Source organism: Ammodytes marinus, assembly GCF_949987685.1.
Source record: "Ammodytes marinus genome assembly, chromosome: 24".
Taxonomy (NCBI): Eukaryota; Metazoa; Chordata; class Actinopteri; order Uranoscopiformes; family Ammodytidae; genus Ammodytes; species Ammodytes marinus.
This window is the reverse complement of record NC_137228.1, coordinates 10,843,086-10,859,687: the sequence shown is the minus strand read 5'-3', so window position 1 is coordinate 10,859,687 and position 16,602 is coordinate 10,843,086. Positions and strand designations below refer to the sequence as shown.

At 37.9% G+C, this 16,602-nt stretch overlaps 1 protein-coding gene across 2 annotated transcripts; it reads right to left on the bottom strand.

Annotated features, from left to right (window-relative positions):
* Positions 1–5,762: 5,762 nt before the first annotated feature.
* LOC307270001 (poly(rC)-binding protein 3-like) lies at positions 5,763–15,492 on the bottom strand (the record flags this gene model as incomplete). 2 transcript variants are annotated; one of them, XM_080053124.1, is made up of 12 exons in its annotated part: positions 5,763–5,817; positions 6,690–6,859; positions 7,729–7,781; positions 8,600–8,675; positions 10,035–10,076; positions 12,085–12,228; positions 13,203–13,331; positions 13,827–13,958; positions 14,830–14,946; positions 15,054–15,086; positions 15,202–15,225; positions 15,418–15,492. In XM_080053124.1, 12 exons carry the CDS (start codon positions 15,490–15,492, stop codon positions 5,763–5,765), a joined length of 1,050 nt encoding a protein of 349 aa, XP_079909250.1. The 2 variants fall into 2 exon arrangements, with proteins under 2 accessions (XP_079909250.1, XP_079909251.1); XM_080053125.1 differs by having other exon boundaries at positions 8,600–8,678; positions 12,154–12,228.
* Positions 15,493–16,602: the final 1,110 nt, after the last annotated feature.

Below are 16,602 nucleotides of genomic sequence, written 5' to 3'. Positions count from 1 at the left end.
GCTATTTAAAAAGAAATCAAGCAAGTAGACTAATAATAACATTAATTAATTATTGGTTATCGCATCACAGAAGGCCTATTGGCCTATTATAATAATAAAAAACACCACCTTAACTATGTTTACAGTTTAAATTTTTTTTGAATGAAATGCAAACAAATTGAGCTAATAAACTGAACTTTGATTTTTTTTTTGCTGCAGAAGTTATCTCAGCTAATTTTTGTTATCTAATTTGATAATAAGGTGATTGTATGCAGAATGCTCATGCCAGAAACTCATACAGTGGTTTTGTACAGATAAATAAATACATATTAGCAGGTTCTCAATAGTATTTCAATTTAGGGGGGGCGCGAAAAAATTTCTGTCCCCTAGGGGGGGCATGACAGAAAATAATTGAGAACCACTGCCTTACAGTATAGGTTAGATGCATTCAAAGCAACTTTATCATTGTAAATCCATACATAAGCATCTATTTTGTTTTGAGTCTAAATTAATATCCTATCTTTACCAGGCATGACACATTTGTGAGTTGGGTTGTGTTGCAGGATTTTGTGATATAGTAACATACGGTCAGGCTATGGGGTCAGCTACAGGGCGACCCGTAAAACTCAGATTCACCCCTCACAAAGCTCTTTGCAGGATCACTGCCAGCGTTTATTGCCTGCCTACAGATCAACTTCTCAGACAGCTTTCTTGCTCCTACCCACCACAAAATCCTTATCATCCCCTGAACCGGAAGCCTTATAAAACTTTGGGTATTACCATCCCTTCCAGCATGAAAACTACATTCTCTGGCATTCTCTGTTTTAAGCCGTCACTGTTCCCTTAAGACAGACTTTTTACTACTCTGCCAAACAGCATATAATAAGACGAGCTCTATGTCAATATGCATCTGCTCTGACTTAGAACATATCCAGACACAGACAAACATCCAAATATCTCCTAAGGTTGAGATGAAATAAATCTTCCTCAAATCCCTCAATGCTCACAACTGCTGGGTTTAAGTCCTATTGGCGAAAGGTCAGCAATTGAAACTTTTTCTTCTGCCTAATCAAAGATGTATTCCTACATGGGTGCATCATTTAATTGCACAAAAGATGGTGTATCACATGTTATGGAGGAGAAAGAAAAGCACAGGATTATCGACATTGCCTTTGGAATAGAATTTGATGGTAAAATTTGTATTTTACTGTATAGCGGGAAAAACCTTTGAATCTAACCTATATCTGTCAGTTGCTGTCGAATTTTAAAGTGGAATTTATACGTGTGTGTGTTTGAAAATATGACTAGGGATGAAATTGCAGTGATTGGATGAAAGGTTGGGAGTGCGCCATTAACCGTGGGATTTCAAATACAGTAGACTGATTGGATGAAAGGCTACAGAGAAAAAAGGGAAAGTGTCAACGGCGTGTCAGGGCCTTGATACGTGAATTTCATCTTATGAGTGAATTTAAATTTTTTTATCAAAGTCTGTGTCAAAGTTGATGGAACATGCTAATACATATATGAAAAAAAAAATTCTATAACGCGAGCTGTGTGCCATGTTGGCAAGGGGGTTTTATGCTTGCAGAAATGGAAAGATGATGTATCGATAAAAGCAAATTGAGATAAAGTGCAATGGATATTGTCATGCAGTGTAATTTGATAGTTAATCACTGAACTCGCTAAAACTAAATTCCTCAGTGAGAATGCATCAAAATCTTGGAAACCTTGTTTAATAATATCTATGTCATTTAACTAGGATATAGTGAAATGGTATTACAGCATTTGCATTTCGGGATAAGATTTCATCCCAGAGGACCCTAATATGAGATGATATCTTCTATCATTGATATATTGTTAAATTATGTAACTGTCTGTACGTAAAATGTGGCTAGAGAGAACCCTATGATTGCAGTAGTCATTCTTTTTCATTGTCAAATTAGGACAAATTAAAATTACATTAAAATGAATAGTTCTAATTATAAGATATGATAGTTATTTCTAATTATGCTGCGCTCCTTCACTAAAAGACCTTAGGACGTCCCTGAACCTTTCTTTGACCACAATTGCTCTAAACAATAAGTCTGCTGCAGCGCTTCATTGAATCACGGTAATATTTAATTGCCTTTTCTAAAATCTGATTTAAATTTGTTTGATCTAGCAAAGTCACACGACTTTTCTAAAAGAGGACAGATACAATTCCCATTTAAACCGTATTACCATAATCTCTTCGCCATAGACTGATTAGCCTTATTCAATATCTATCGATATCTCCCAACGGGATTTCCTCTTGTCACTGGTTCACCAGGCTTTTATGTGTGCACAGGGAAAGAGTAGAAATTATATGAAATAAAGAGCAAGAAAATCCAGTCACAGAAAGAAAAAAATGAAACTTTATTTGTTTTTATACTTACCAACACTTTGAAATTAAAGCCTATGTAATTACTCACAACTAATATAGATCTGCACATAGCAAATAAATCAATCAAAAATAGTTACGAAGTTCTATCACTTTTTTCCCCAAAACTGCAATACACACAAACAAAAGCTGAAAAAAAACACGTCTAGTCATTCCTTTTTTTCCCCCCGCTGTTGTGGATAAAATTCAAAGAAATCGTTATTTTCAACAAGCCACACAGCTCTCCTGTATCTATGCTATAGAATTAATTGAATAAATAATTGCACATCGCACCCTATTATTGCATTAGTTGCAGTTTGTTTCAAAGTCGTAGTATACTCAGCAATATACACAAATGTAAATACAATTTTCAAACACTGAGTAACACATGAATATTGATGTAATTAAAATCACACTGCCATCACTTACAACTCAATATTCCTGCTTAGTGACCAAATTCATATTACACAAGAAGATCTTTGTCCAATGCACCTGCCAACAGTGCTTAAAAGCATTAGCGATCCTTGTTTTTTTATGTTTTTAATTCCTACATATGTGTACTAACTTGAAGCAGACATTTCAATGGTACACATGCACTGATAACAGTTGTATAAAAGCCGTAATACCCTTAAGGATGTTCTTTACTAGAACAGTATAGATGGGAATGTTTGCCCTCTTAGGTATTAGCTAACTGTTCCTAAAAACATAATTTCAGTTTATTCATTGAAGTACAAGCTATGACAACTCAAAAATAGAAATAAAACACAAATTTATGATTTCAATGCTAGCACTACTACTTGAGTTCACATCAAAATGTAAGAATTATTGCAGAATAATTAATGACTATGCATGGTGTTCAGTATAGTGATACAGCATTTGGTCCATTTACATAATAACTTGTACGTCATCAAAGCGCTTAAAGTTAAAGAAAAAGTTAGTTTATTCGCTGAAATTTGCTTTACCACTTTACTTGATAAGCTTTATGAGTAAATTGATACTAAACTTATTTCTGTGTGCTAAATACGAAAATACTGCAGGCTTAGCTCAGCACAAACATAGTGGGAAACAGTAACCTGGCTCGGTTTCTATCTTGTTTGTTTAATTTGTACAAATACTGAGGTTTGGACAATGAAAAATAGTTATTCTATCATATTTAGGTCCTCACAGGGTTTAATTTGCTCTTTTTTATCATATTTTTTAAGATATAGCTATCCTCTAAATATATGTATTGTGTTAGCTTGGCAAGCTTAACTTAGCTTAGCATGAAGACTGGAAACAAAGGGGAACTATTAGCCTTAGATGTTAATTACTAAGCTTTATCTGCTGGTAAACTATTTTATTTTATTTTATTTTAAAACACCAGATTGCTCCGACTACATGTTTCTTGGCTTTATGCTAAGCTATGCTAACCAAATGCTGGCAGTCACTTCATATTAAGCATACTGGGTGGCATCAATCTACTCGTAAAACTCTTGGCAAGAAAGCGAATAAGTGTATTTCCTAAAATATCAAACTTTTCCTTGGAAATAAAAACAAAAACATGGCTATCTAGGCTATATGAAGAAATGGAGACACTGAAAAAGCAGAATGTTGCTGTGTTGGACAGTAGATAATGTGATTCGACAATAACATTCAACAGCTGTTTGTACGTGTCAAAACTTAATTGAGCTCAGCTGAAGCTCTTAAATGAGATGGCTCAAGCCGTCCAATAGTATTTAGAGCATCCATATGAGTAGAATGCATTAGGGATGGTTGAAATACTGAATCATAACAAATATCATCCACACCTCCCTCTCAAACTCAAATACAATACAACAAAACTAACTTAGCTTGAATGTCATGATCAACAAAATAAAACAAAAGTCATATGTGCATCACCACACCATAAATAAATACATGCTGGTTTTGTTTAAAAACCAGCTAAGCAGGTTCATTATCATCCAACCTGTCATAATTTTTTTCAAACAAAAACAATTAAGTTGCTGACATATTTGCGACAATAAAAAGACATTCAAACCTAACGCGTCAAATCAACCGTATGACAAAAAATTAAATAAATTAAAATATAACGACAAGATGAACAATCTTGAAAAAGAGACTGAGTCCGCCCAGGCCCCTGTTGGGTTCCCCCCAATGAACCCCTGAACATTCCTTGGCCCAAAAAATACCATTCGGCTTTGTCCAAAACGCAAAGATCCGGCTTCTTTCCTTCGCTTTTCCCGCTCTCTCAAAAACCCAAAGTAAAATTCCCCAACGAGGGAAGGAAGCCGGAAGGTTTGGACACAACACTTGGCTTTTAAGTCCAATTAAATCCCCTCACACCAGAGGCAGTCCAGAGTAAAGTGTTGAATAGTCTATTGCATGAGCGCCGCGTAGTCGACTAATGTGCTTAGTCACAATAGTCCTTGTACAAAACAAATACAGTATATTAATAGTAAACAATCATTGCAATTTTCAGTTAGTGTTTTAGCCACTGATTTTTCACTAATTCCCATTCATGCATCTATAAATACTAATAATCGGTGTTGATAAAGGAGGCTATGTCGGAAGGTTATCATTTGGGCAGGGTGTAGGACTAGACGTGAATGGCCAAAAATGTTGAAAAAGTCTCGTGGAAAAAGAAAAGGAGCTCTAATAATATAATAATTAACATTTTGAAGGAACACGTACACTGAACAGGTTTACTCAAATACGCAACGGTACACCACTGAACACATGCAATATAAGCGATAAATGTAAGTATAGGAAATTAACATGAGAAGGGAGGCTAAGGAGTGATACCATTGGCTTAAAAGGGTCATGTGATGCAGCAAAGAGTCACGGGTAGAGATTGGATTTGCACGTGGACAGAGATGCAAATTAGGACGAATGCAGAACAGTCCAAAGTTTTTTTTTTTCAAAATACATTGTCAAAATTTTATGAATTTGGCTACATCCCACCACACACTCTGCCGATAGCATCACTGAGCAGCTGTTATAATGCAAATAACTACGTTCTAGAAAAATCTTTTACTAGCACTTTTTTATACTGTTGTTCTATGACGCAGCACTGACAGAACGAAAGAGAGAAGAAGCAATAGATAGAGAGAAAAGAAGAGAGAAAGATTAACACAAGTTGTTCCTAATAAACATTCAACATGCTTCAACAGTTCTCTAAAAAAAACTTAATCAACAGAGAATTCCTTTTTTTAATTTAATTTGGCTCTCTGGAATAAAAAATTAGCGCCCAACCCTCCCTGACATATAAACAATTTTAGAACCAGGGCGGGAAGGAGGCCAGGGTTTTTTTCCGGAGTGCCATAGCCAGAGTCCGAAGGGCTTCATCAGGGTTGTCTGCGGTAGTCGGTCACTGGAAAGGGCCAAACGGAGGAGCCAGTCAGGGAGCTCAGGATGTGGTCATGGAAGATGGGTCGTTCCACATGGCCGCCACGTCTCTGAACCTGAAGGGGGCATCATGAGATGGTCAGCAATAATTTCAATGTTTAATTTTTTTTTTTTGCATTTTTATGCTTCATTGATAGTGTAGAGACAGAGTTGAAATGGGGCAGAGAGGGGAGTGACATGCTATCATATCTATCTATCTATCTATCTATCTATCTATCTATCTATCTATCTATCTATCTATCTATCTGAACAAATATTTTAAAAATGAATACAAATATTTTGCTTCATATTTAACTAGATTATCCCAACTATAATGAATGGGTAGGCTGTGAACTATTCAACAACTAAATGGTTAGAGTTAAAGTTTTAAGTAGCTATGAGGAACTTTCAGTTTTTTCCTAAAGATCGTTGCTAGCGCTTGACAGTAGTGTGTGCATTTCATTAGGAATGCGAGTGAAAGAGAGACAGCAGGATGCATCCAGATGAGGTAATGTTTTTATATGTGACTGTCAGATTAATAATGGTAATATGATGATGGTGAAGCAAAGTTCACTTTGATTTAGCACCATTCATAAACACAGGATGTTCTTTTCTGCCTGGCATAAACAGGTCATTTGAAAATGGAAATTTTCATGAAAATTGAAAAGTTCCTCGCAGGAGGTTTAAATAAGGGGATGTCCTAACTTCCACATTGCTTTTCATAAAGGGCCCATTGTTATTTGCAGTTTATTCAATATTAACCCACACCAAATGATTAAACAGAGACCAGCAGAACACAACAAAAATGGTGGAAAGCAATCAATTGAAAACAGTTTAGATAGATGAATAAAGACAAGGGGATTGATGATGGTTTTTGCAAATGAGTGTTTGTGAAAGAACTTGCAGAGAAACGGACACAAAAGTCAAACTTAAGCAACAAAGTTCTGACCTTGCGTTGATGAGGTACTGGGCCAGGCTGATGTTGGCGGGGGTCCCTGTGATGGTGATCTGGCGCTCCGATGACCCTTCCATAGCGTTAGCAATTTTGATCTGCGCCCCAGACATCTGACGGATCTCGTTGATTTTGGTTCCCTGGCGCCCGATTATGCAGCCTATTAGCTGGGAAGAAAAGAGGATTGGCCATGAAAGAGATTTTTTTTTTATCCGAGGCTACATTTGACTGGACGTGGATCCACTCCGATGCATGGGAGTGCAGGTCAGTCCTTGTCAGCCTTTCAGCTAGCTATATCTTTTATACTTCTCCGGTCCAACAAGTCTGTTCCATTAGGGAGATTCACTTTATGAAGCAAAGTGCCCGTGGCTGTCCTACATCTCTGCTGAACTGCTGTCAGATTTTATTGCTGGCAAAACTTCAACAGTCAGCGTCATTAACCGATATAACAAAGCAGAGTTGTGACATTGTCGTCCTTAGTTTATGTTTCATGCAGCTATTTGGGGAATTTAATTGATAACTTAACCAATCAACTAAGAGTTCATCATTCTATAATCTCTCTGTAAATGGAAATAAATGTTCACTGGGGGTTGGAATGTCACATGACCCTTTATGGATTTTTTAAGTGTTTAATTTAACTTTAAAGGTATAGTATGTTGGCACAAATTATCAATAATGCATTAGACAGCATCTCTGCGATATTGTATTTAAATACTTATGGTGCTGAAGATGATAATTAAGGAAATACAGTTAATTAATAGGTATATAGTGATTGGGAAGTCAAAAGATTTAAATTAAAACCAATTACTTAAATGTCCAGGAAGAGCCAAAGAAACAAATAGAGGCTTGTTATAATATAATATAATTTTAAAAATGGACTTCCTGTCAGTTTCTGAAAGACTATTTAATTTTGAATGGAAGTGTTGTTAGCAGTTTTGTTTGTAATAAATCCTTGTCAGGGAAAAGGGAAACTAATGACACTTGTCACAGTTGCATGATGTAATTTTATTTTGCACATTATGAAAAATGTACTCACATCATTGGGAATGGTGAGTTCATGAGTACTGGCCTGGTTACTGGCATCCAGACCTGCTGCTGGACCCGGAACACACACAGAAAGAGAGAGAGAGAGAGAGGGGGAGGGAAGGAAGAGGACATAAAATAGAGTTTGGCACATGAAGGGATTAAATTGATGAACTGGAGTTTTTTTCAGTCTCTGTCTATTGAGCTGCAGCATTTCTGTGTCACTTGAAAGACAGGCTCGGCCCTCAGCAGAGCCTAAACATAACTACAACACCCTGACAGCTTGAATTCTACTCTGTAAATGGGGAGCACAAAAGCATCATCAAAGCTATAGTGCGTAACTTCTGTTGCCCCCATGAGGCATTCTGAGGAATTACGACGACACTGTCTGCGAATCTACATGAGGTAAGCCTACGATGATTCCAACAATGGATTTTATACCTTCTGCTGTAGGTCCAGGTTTTTCCTTTAAACTGAAACGTTTCTTGGGCGCTCTTGGGATTTTTCTGAGCTCATGTGCCAGTGTCGGGGCTTCATCAACTTTGTGTCAACTCGTTTGGCAATGGCATGCATGTAACCCACATTCATTTATATAAAAAAGTTACGCTCTATGGCTTTATTAAATAAAATAAAAGGAACAAAATAAACCTCAACATCAACAAGAGCAGACCACCAGCAGGCCATGTCAATGGCAGTGCACCACAAGAGACCATTTAGGAGGAAAACGACAAGAAGAAGAATAGACAAGAGAAAGGACAGAGACAGGAAAAGAAGAGAAAAAGAGAAAAATAAAGGAGGAAGAGAATGTGTTTTTTTCTCTACAGGTAAAAACGAGAGAGAGGAACTTTTGGTAAAGAGGGTTCGTCGTGTAGGTGGGTACGTACCGGGGAAGGCAGGGGTGGTCTGTCCGAGGGGGTTAAAGGGGGTTTGCTGCATAGCCAACTGGTGGAGCTTGCTCAACTGCTGAGGGGGGGAGGAGGAGGACAGCAGAGCTATGAGGTCATCGTTAAAGAGCACACTCGCTTGCACACGCTCACACACTCACACTCACACTCACACTCACACACGCACACGCACACACACACACACACACACACACACACAGACACGCACACACACACAAACACACTCACACACTCAGGCACACACATACAGGTCTGTTTCGATAAATGCTACGAGAGCAGAGAGAGGATCTGAGGAGAACTAACAACACAGACAGGTGAAGGACAAAGACAAAGATAGATAGAAGAAGATAAGAAGGAGAAGAAGAAGCTCATGGAGGACTTGGCCTGAGTTATGTGCTGCTTTCTACTACTTTAGGATGTGTGGATGGGAGTCAATGACTCAAGTTTGATATATTTGTAGGACCATATTGCATGTTACCAAAGCATATCATATTCACCTTTAAGAGTAATTTCCTATAAATCGCTGGCAACATTACATTTTTTTGTAAGGGATTCGTAAAGTTGATTGGATTCGTAAAGTTGATTGGATAGACCAAAGCAATAGATTCAGATAGATAGATAGATAGATAGATAGATAGATAGATAGATAGATAGATAGATAGATAGATAGATAGATACTTTATTGATCCAGATGCAAATTCTGATCAGAGCTTTAAAGTTGTAGTGTGTAATATTGGTGTATTTTGGCGTGATCTAGTGGTTAAAGTTCTACATTGTAACGCTATGTCTCTACCCCTCCAGTTTGGCGAATTTACAGAAGCTACGATGGCCTTCAGGGACAAGAATCTAGTTACTAAAGATGGCATCTGATCATCGACCACTGCATCAAGTCTTTCCACAATATCAAGTGATGAGGTGAAGATGTATTCAGTTATTTATTCTAAAGTATCATAGTACGCTAAAGCCTTTATTGATTTCCAACATACCGTTTATTTTATTTTTTTAATGGGCCAACCCTCAAAAATACATTACATGTCTCCAAGAAAATAATTAATAAATTGAGAAAGCAACACAATCGCTGCTGCAACAGGGTGCCTTTATCAAGCAACTTCCAGGTCTCAGATTTGAAGGAAAATGAAAACCACTAGCTGTGAGGGAAACAGGAGATCACTATAAATATAAAAATATATATCTACTGCAGGCCAAGGCCCCATGAGGTTTAATGCCAAGCAAAGGACGCGGAGTCAGAAAAGTTATAGAAGATATAGGAAATAACATATCAGAAACAAAAGCTGTATTAATATTAGTATATAATATTAATATGGGTGGAAAGAGAGAGAGTCAAAGAGCCTGCGGTATTGTGGCGAGTGCAGTGTGTGGACTGCCTCTGTGGGGGGTTGGGGTTAGCACTCACGTCAGGATGTGGAATGGCGTACTGTCCTTGAATGGTGTAAGCCTGCAAACATGAGAAGAAGAGCTTATCGTTATCGGGTTATGGTAATGCGAACAAGCCCACAAAAACACTATGTCGTGGGATTGCATAAAACAAAACATAAACTGAATACAATAGATTTTTTTTAAAGAACAAACTGTCAAGTCTATAACACAACACGGCTAAAACATTATATTTTATAATAAAAATGACATATTACAACTAAATAATCTTTATCTTTTGATCTATATTTGTATGTTACATAAAAGTCATGCACTACACAGGCTCCCTGTCATGTTCTCATCAATCAGATCCAGTTGAACTAAATCAATAAGGGACAACTCAACAACAGTGGGAGGACATGACCGGGAAGGGTGTGAGGGAAACCAGAGGAGCCCTTAGAGGAGTACTGGGATTCAACCTATCAGCACATTGTCGCAGGTCAGAACTGAGCTTAAATCAAATTCAATAAGCCAAGGCAGAAACTAGAGATGTTCTGTAAAATAAAAATCTAATTTCAAGTCTCTTCTGTGGTCAGCTCAATGAAAATATAGCGATTGTAGACATTTTTAACTGAAAATTAATAATTGTTACTTTTCCCATATTGTCCAATATATAAATGTGAAGAATCTAAAGGAAATATGTCAATTGCTTTTAAAGCTGTCCTGTTAATTGTTGAGAATTTAGATTAGATTTAATTAGAATTTAATTTGACTGTTGATCAGTCATGTATTAAATGGATAACCCTAGCACGATAAAATAAAGTATTGTGATGGTAGTCAAATACTGTGTAGGGCTGACAATGTAGGCCTGTAGGAGAGCTGATTGAACTAATATCATCTTCAACCATTTGCATGATTGATTGGTTGATTATCAAATGATTTTTTAAACAAAATACCAATTTGTGAAGAATTTTCTGAAATTTTCTGCATATCATGAAATCAAACCCCAACATTTTGGGTGTTTTAGGTGATTTGTCCAAATTGAAAGCTACTTAAATTAAAATATCATGGGTAGTAATGCAAAACAAATCAGCTATTTAAATTTGAACATTTGCTCTGTTTTGACATTTATTTCCTTTCTTATGACAATTTATGGTTGATAAAATAAACTTAGTCACAAATTAAACAAATAGCAGCCAAAGTCAGATGCAAGAGATATCCTGTAATTCACCTCCAGGTCACTAGTTGGGCCCAATGAGTTTTACCTGTGTTAGCCTGCTGTCCACACACCTCTACTGTCTACTGTCTGCCATGTTGATGTGTGTGTTATACTATCTATGGTGTAAACATGTTGCTCTCCTGCCTTTATAAGTTTATTTACCTGAACATGACCAATATGTTAAGTAACCATTTTGGTCCATGCTTATAACTTGAACAGGTAAGTTTACTTAACTTTTTGGTTTGTTTCTGTTTAGGTGGGATAGTTGGTAGGCCTCATCATGATCTGCCAGGTTTTGCATGAATAATGTAAACCTTTTACGTTGGTCTTTTCATTAAATTCAACTTTTTCTGATTCTCTTAAAGCTATAGTGTGTAACTTGTGTTGCACCCATGAGGAATTCTGAGGAATTACAACAACACTGCCAGCATATCTACATGAGGTAAGCCTTCAGTGATCGCCCATTGATTTTAAACCTTCTGCTGTACGATTTGCTTATGCAAAGTGCTATATAAATAAAGTTTTATTTTATTTTATTTTAGTTAATTTGCTTCCTTTTTAAGGATATGCATTGAGTCCCATCGAAAGTTGAGGATTTCACCTGCCTCTGGTCTCATCAATTCATAAGGTAAGATGGCCAGTCCCCCCCCCCCCCCCAAAAAAAAATGTGACAGTTAAGTTCTGTTTTGATTTGAAATTCTCCTGTTTATCCCAGTTCTGGTTTTGAGTGACTGCAGGTGATGGAGAGGTTCAGTGAGGGCACACAGTAAACAGCAGTGATGGTGTCATGCTATAGTCGGGGTTGTGGTGGTAGGGGTCAAAGTGAGGGAGGGGGAGGAGAAGTGAGTAAAACCTGGCATGTGACACTAACAGGCAGTGGCTGGTGCTGCAGTAAGAGGCTGAGGTTGGCTGTGGACGCCCCCAGTGGGTCCGCTCTTACCTGGCCACCTGAGAAAATGACAGGGGTGGAGGCAGGCTTGGGGCGGTAGGGGATGGTGGCACCTTTCGGTGGGGACTGAGGAAGAGGGGGGAGAAGAAAGAAGGGAGTGGAGATGTGGAGAGAGTGTTAGAGCGGAGAGAAATAAACTGGAAGAGAGATACAGAAAGAAAAAAAGAAGTTGCATAAAAAAGTGAGACCAAAGGAGGGACCAGTGCCTTTAGGGAAGACGACCTGTGACACTCACACACACAAAAAGTGCTCTTCACTGTGTGTTCATGCGGAAAAAGTCCAAATAGTGGTTCAGTGCAAAAAACTAAACTTGGATTTACCTTGGAACATCACTTTCAACTGGATAATGATGACTCTAGAGTCTACATTACTCATAATATATTTTTTCTTTATCAAGTCCATATTCTAGACGACTTACAGTCATGTCACATATCTCCTAGCATCCATGGCCAGGTGCCATCATGAAGGCCCAATGGAGAACTGTGGCTGTGCAGATAGTTCAAATTAACAGAGCAAGAAGAGACAACTAGGAAGTGTGTGGCACTTTGATCCAAAAGCATTACGACTTGTATGTTGAGGAGAGTCAGCTGAAGATTTGACAGTTGTGTTAAGTAGCTGCAAGCCTTTTTTCTCTCCTTTTTTTCGTAGCTGGCTGAGAAGCAAATAAATGTGTTTGCAGCAATACAATGAGCATTAACTTTCCAACATTGCACACACGGGAAACAATCAGATCAATAATTAAATGGAATTAATACAAACATTGTTAACTAGCAGAGCATTTTTGACAATTTTTTTAATTAAAATAACATGCATTTCTTTGTCTGTACTGTACAACATTGCCAGAACATGGCCCTAATGAAAGCACTATAACAAAGTGATAGTGGTAGAACTTTAGTTACTGTGAGTGTCACTCAAACACACCAGGCTGAAAACGCAAGGAGTATAACTTTGAGCAAACTAATTTAACTTCCATTTTTAGGCGCTTTAATCACAGAATGATACAATTTTCCTTCATATTTTCCCTCCCTTCCCCACTGTACCTCCAGCATCACCACACATATCTGTTTGACACACTGGATGATGGCCTCTGGGGCCCCTGAAATGGTCACTGCTCTCTCGGTGGAGTTAGGGAGCATGTCGCCTGCAACCTGGACCTGAGCTCCTGTGGACTGAAGGTAAGACCATTGTTTATTAAAGCTGAGCGAATATACATAAAACACATGGTTTAAAAACATTACACAGAGCAAATATTTGCAAAAATAGCTCTGAGCTCTACACAGTGGGGATTATGCACAAACTGTATGAGCCATTCATATGGGATTTGCAAAGCTTACATTGGAACTATGTGAATGATAAATATGAGATATGTAATAATATCTCATGGATGATAATGAAACCCTTTAGAAACTGGAGCATTAAAGCAGTATGTATCTGTTGCCACCATAAGGAATTTTGAGTAATGACAACAACACTGTCTTCGCTTCTACATAAGGATAAGCCTTTCACTGTTTTTTTCTTAGCAGTATAACAGCTTTTGTGGAGCTGATAGGTTTAATCAACTTTGTGTCAACCCGTTCGGTGATGGCTTGAATGGAACCCACATTAATTTAAATGAAAAGGTTATGCACTACAGCTTTAACTGTAAAATGTGAAGACTGCTGTACCTCTCTCATTTCTTTGATTTTGGAGCCTCCTTTGCCGATGAGGGAGCCACACTGGCTGGCTGGGACCACCAGCCTCAGGGTGACAGGGGGTTTACTGGTGGCCGGGCTGTTGCTCATAGAGTTGATTATATCCTGAGAGGAAAGAATGCAAATGCAGCACGTCATGTATGTGTAGACATGTAGATTATTGTCACTTTAAATTCTATTTTTGCAAGTATTTCCACAACACTCTTTTTAATTTGCAAAGAAATCTTTTTTTTATCTATTACCCACAAACCTATATGTATTTATATGCAGTAATGAAAGATGAATTATTGTTTTTGGTCAAGAGAATCCTGCCAATTCCAACTATTAAATGTGTTCAAAATCAGCCATTGTATACCTCTCCATGTGATATAATACAGTATACAAGGCCTCCAATGAGCTGTCTTCATGACTAAGTGCTTTTTACTCCAGTGAAGGTATTTGAGAGCTATGGTTTTTAGTCACTTTGCAGATTAAAATTTTACATTTTAAATAAATGATCACCACGAAGGATACGCTTTTTTTACTCCCTCTACAAATGGGTTTATCTTATGAGTGTTTTTGCAGACACATTGTCCTGATCCGCCACACAAATCAAAACACAGTACTGGCCCACTTTCAAAGGGTTCTACAAGGTTAGAATCAGCACATTTATGTCCTACATGACGGAGCCAAATGCAAATGTGAGGTCACTCCTACTCACTGCATTTATTAAAAAGCTAAAATTACTTTAAATAATAAGATGAGCATGATATTTTGTTTTACATAAAATTACTGTAAATAATTATATATACTATTCCTTTACAATTTAATGAATAAACTTACACACTTTTCAATGCAGGACTTTGTCTTGCAACAGAGTAGTTTTTACATTGTTGTATTAGACTTTTACCAACGTTAAGGATCTTAATACTTTCTACACCAATTGTACAGTGAAGTGCAAACAGACTTTGTATAATTTACATGCTGAATGTTATACCTCCTCAAACTTGTAGGCTATCATGGCAAAGGCCTTGAAAATAGCATCTGTCGGCCCGGTGATGGTGACTATCCGCTCTGGGCAATTCCCCTCTGAGATGTTGATACGAGCACCACTCTATAGGAGTGGAGAAAAAAAGCAACAATAAGTAGGCGATTAAAAGGCAAAAACACTTATTATGAGTGTTTTCAATAATAGACCATTTGCAGGAATGTGCAGCTTACATCTTCTCGCATTTTCTTTACCGTTTCTCCTTTCTGGAAGGGAAAGAAAAAGCGACATGGTTGAGATTGCTTTTGTGTGATTCACCTCAAAGTAATATGATAATGCTAATGCTATACATGGTCTGCTTGTTTTGTTTGTGATAAATACCTTTCCTATGATGCTTCCAACCTCCTGCAGAGACACACACACACACACACACACACACACACACACACACACACACACACACACACACACACACACACACACACACACACACACACACACACACACACACACGCACACATTCAGAATGTTAGATCTGTTTTATGCTTGGAATCTATGTATTTCCCTCCTACAATCATCTTTATTTTTGTGTTATACCTTGCCGTGCATCAGCAGCCTGATGGTGAGGGTGACATTCAGTCCGCCTTCTGATTGGACCTTGATGGGCTCCATGTTGGGATTGGCTGTTAGAGGAAGGGCCGTGGTGACGTGAGCGAGGAGATCCAGGGCCAACGCGAGTGTGATGGGCAAGTTAGCCAACCGGTCCCCTGCAAAGACAAATAAAGACCCAGATGAGTGCAGCGACTAGAGTGGCACTTTATTCAGATAGTTTAATGGCTATATTCGGCTACAAGATGACAAAGCGCACAATACAAACTGTAATGCAACTCTGATACTAACACTCATTTGAATTCACTGTAACTTAATAAGGCTTTTTAGTCGCATGTTGCTTGAATAAAGTGTTAGGTTTTAAGCATAGAACAACATTTATTCCGTGGGAAACTGTCCCAGGACCTCCATTGGCTTCCGAAAGCATAAAGCTAATACCAAAACAAGATCATTATAATGTTTTCTATAGGGAGGCACATCTGTAGTTTCAAGCAAATGTTAACGTGGGTCTTTGTTATTGACTTTGAGGATCCTAAACTCTAGTTTCGGAGACTTTATTCAATTTAATTTGTGTTGGAGTGAAGTAAATGTACAGACAGAGTGGGAATTATGGGATTCACTGGGGCCCTACATCTTGATTTTTCATTGTAAGATTTAGCTTCAACAATAGTGGTCTCGTCTAGGAAACAACAAAGCCTTTGAAAATGTAGGTCGGCGTAGTCTTCATATGTCATGAGACGAGCCGTCGAACGACCACATTTATTTTTATAAAGCCCATTTCATCTGCAACCTGTCTAATTCTGGCTGACAAGTGATGTAATGACCCAGGTAATACGGTAGTGACCGGGGCGACCACAGGAGGGCGCTGCAGTCCTGACAGTGGATGTGGCCACTCAATGTAGTCAATTTTTTTTCAACTGGTTCAAATACACAGACCGCATATGTGGAGACTGAACATTGTGAGATTTTATACAACTGCTTTGTTTAATGGCTCAAAACTATAATAAAAAACACATTTATATGACTTCTGTTTGAAAGGGAAACAAATTTAGAGAGTGATACTGAAGGCACAATTTTTAACATCTCAAAAGATGAAAAATTAATGGAAACAAAGGGGACAGGGAGATCACTTAAACTGTGAAGATGTTTTTAAATTGACCCTAAAATGTTATT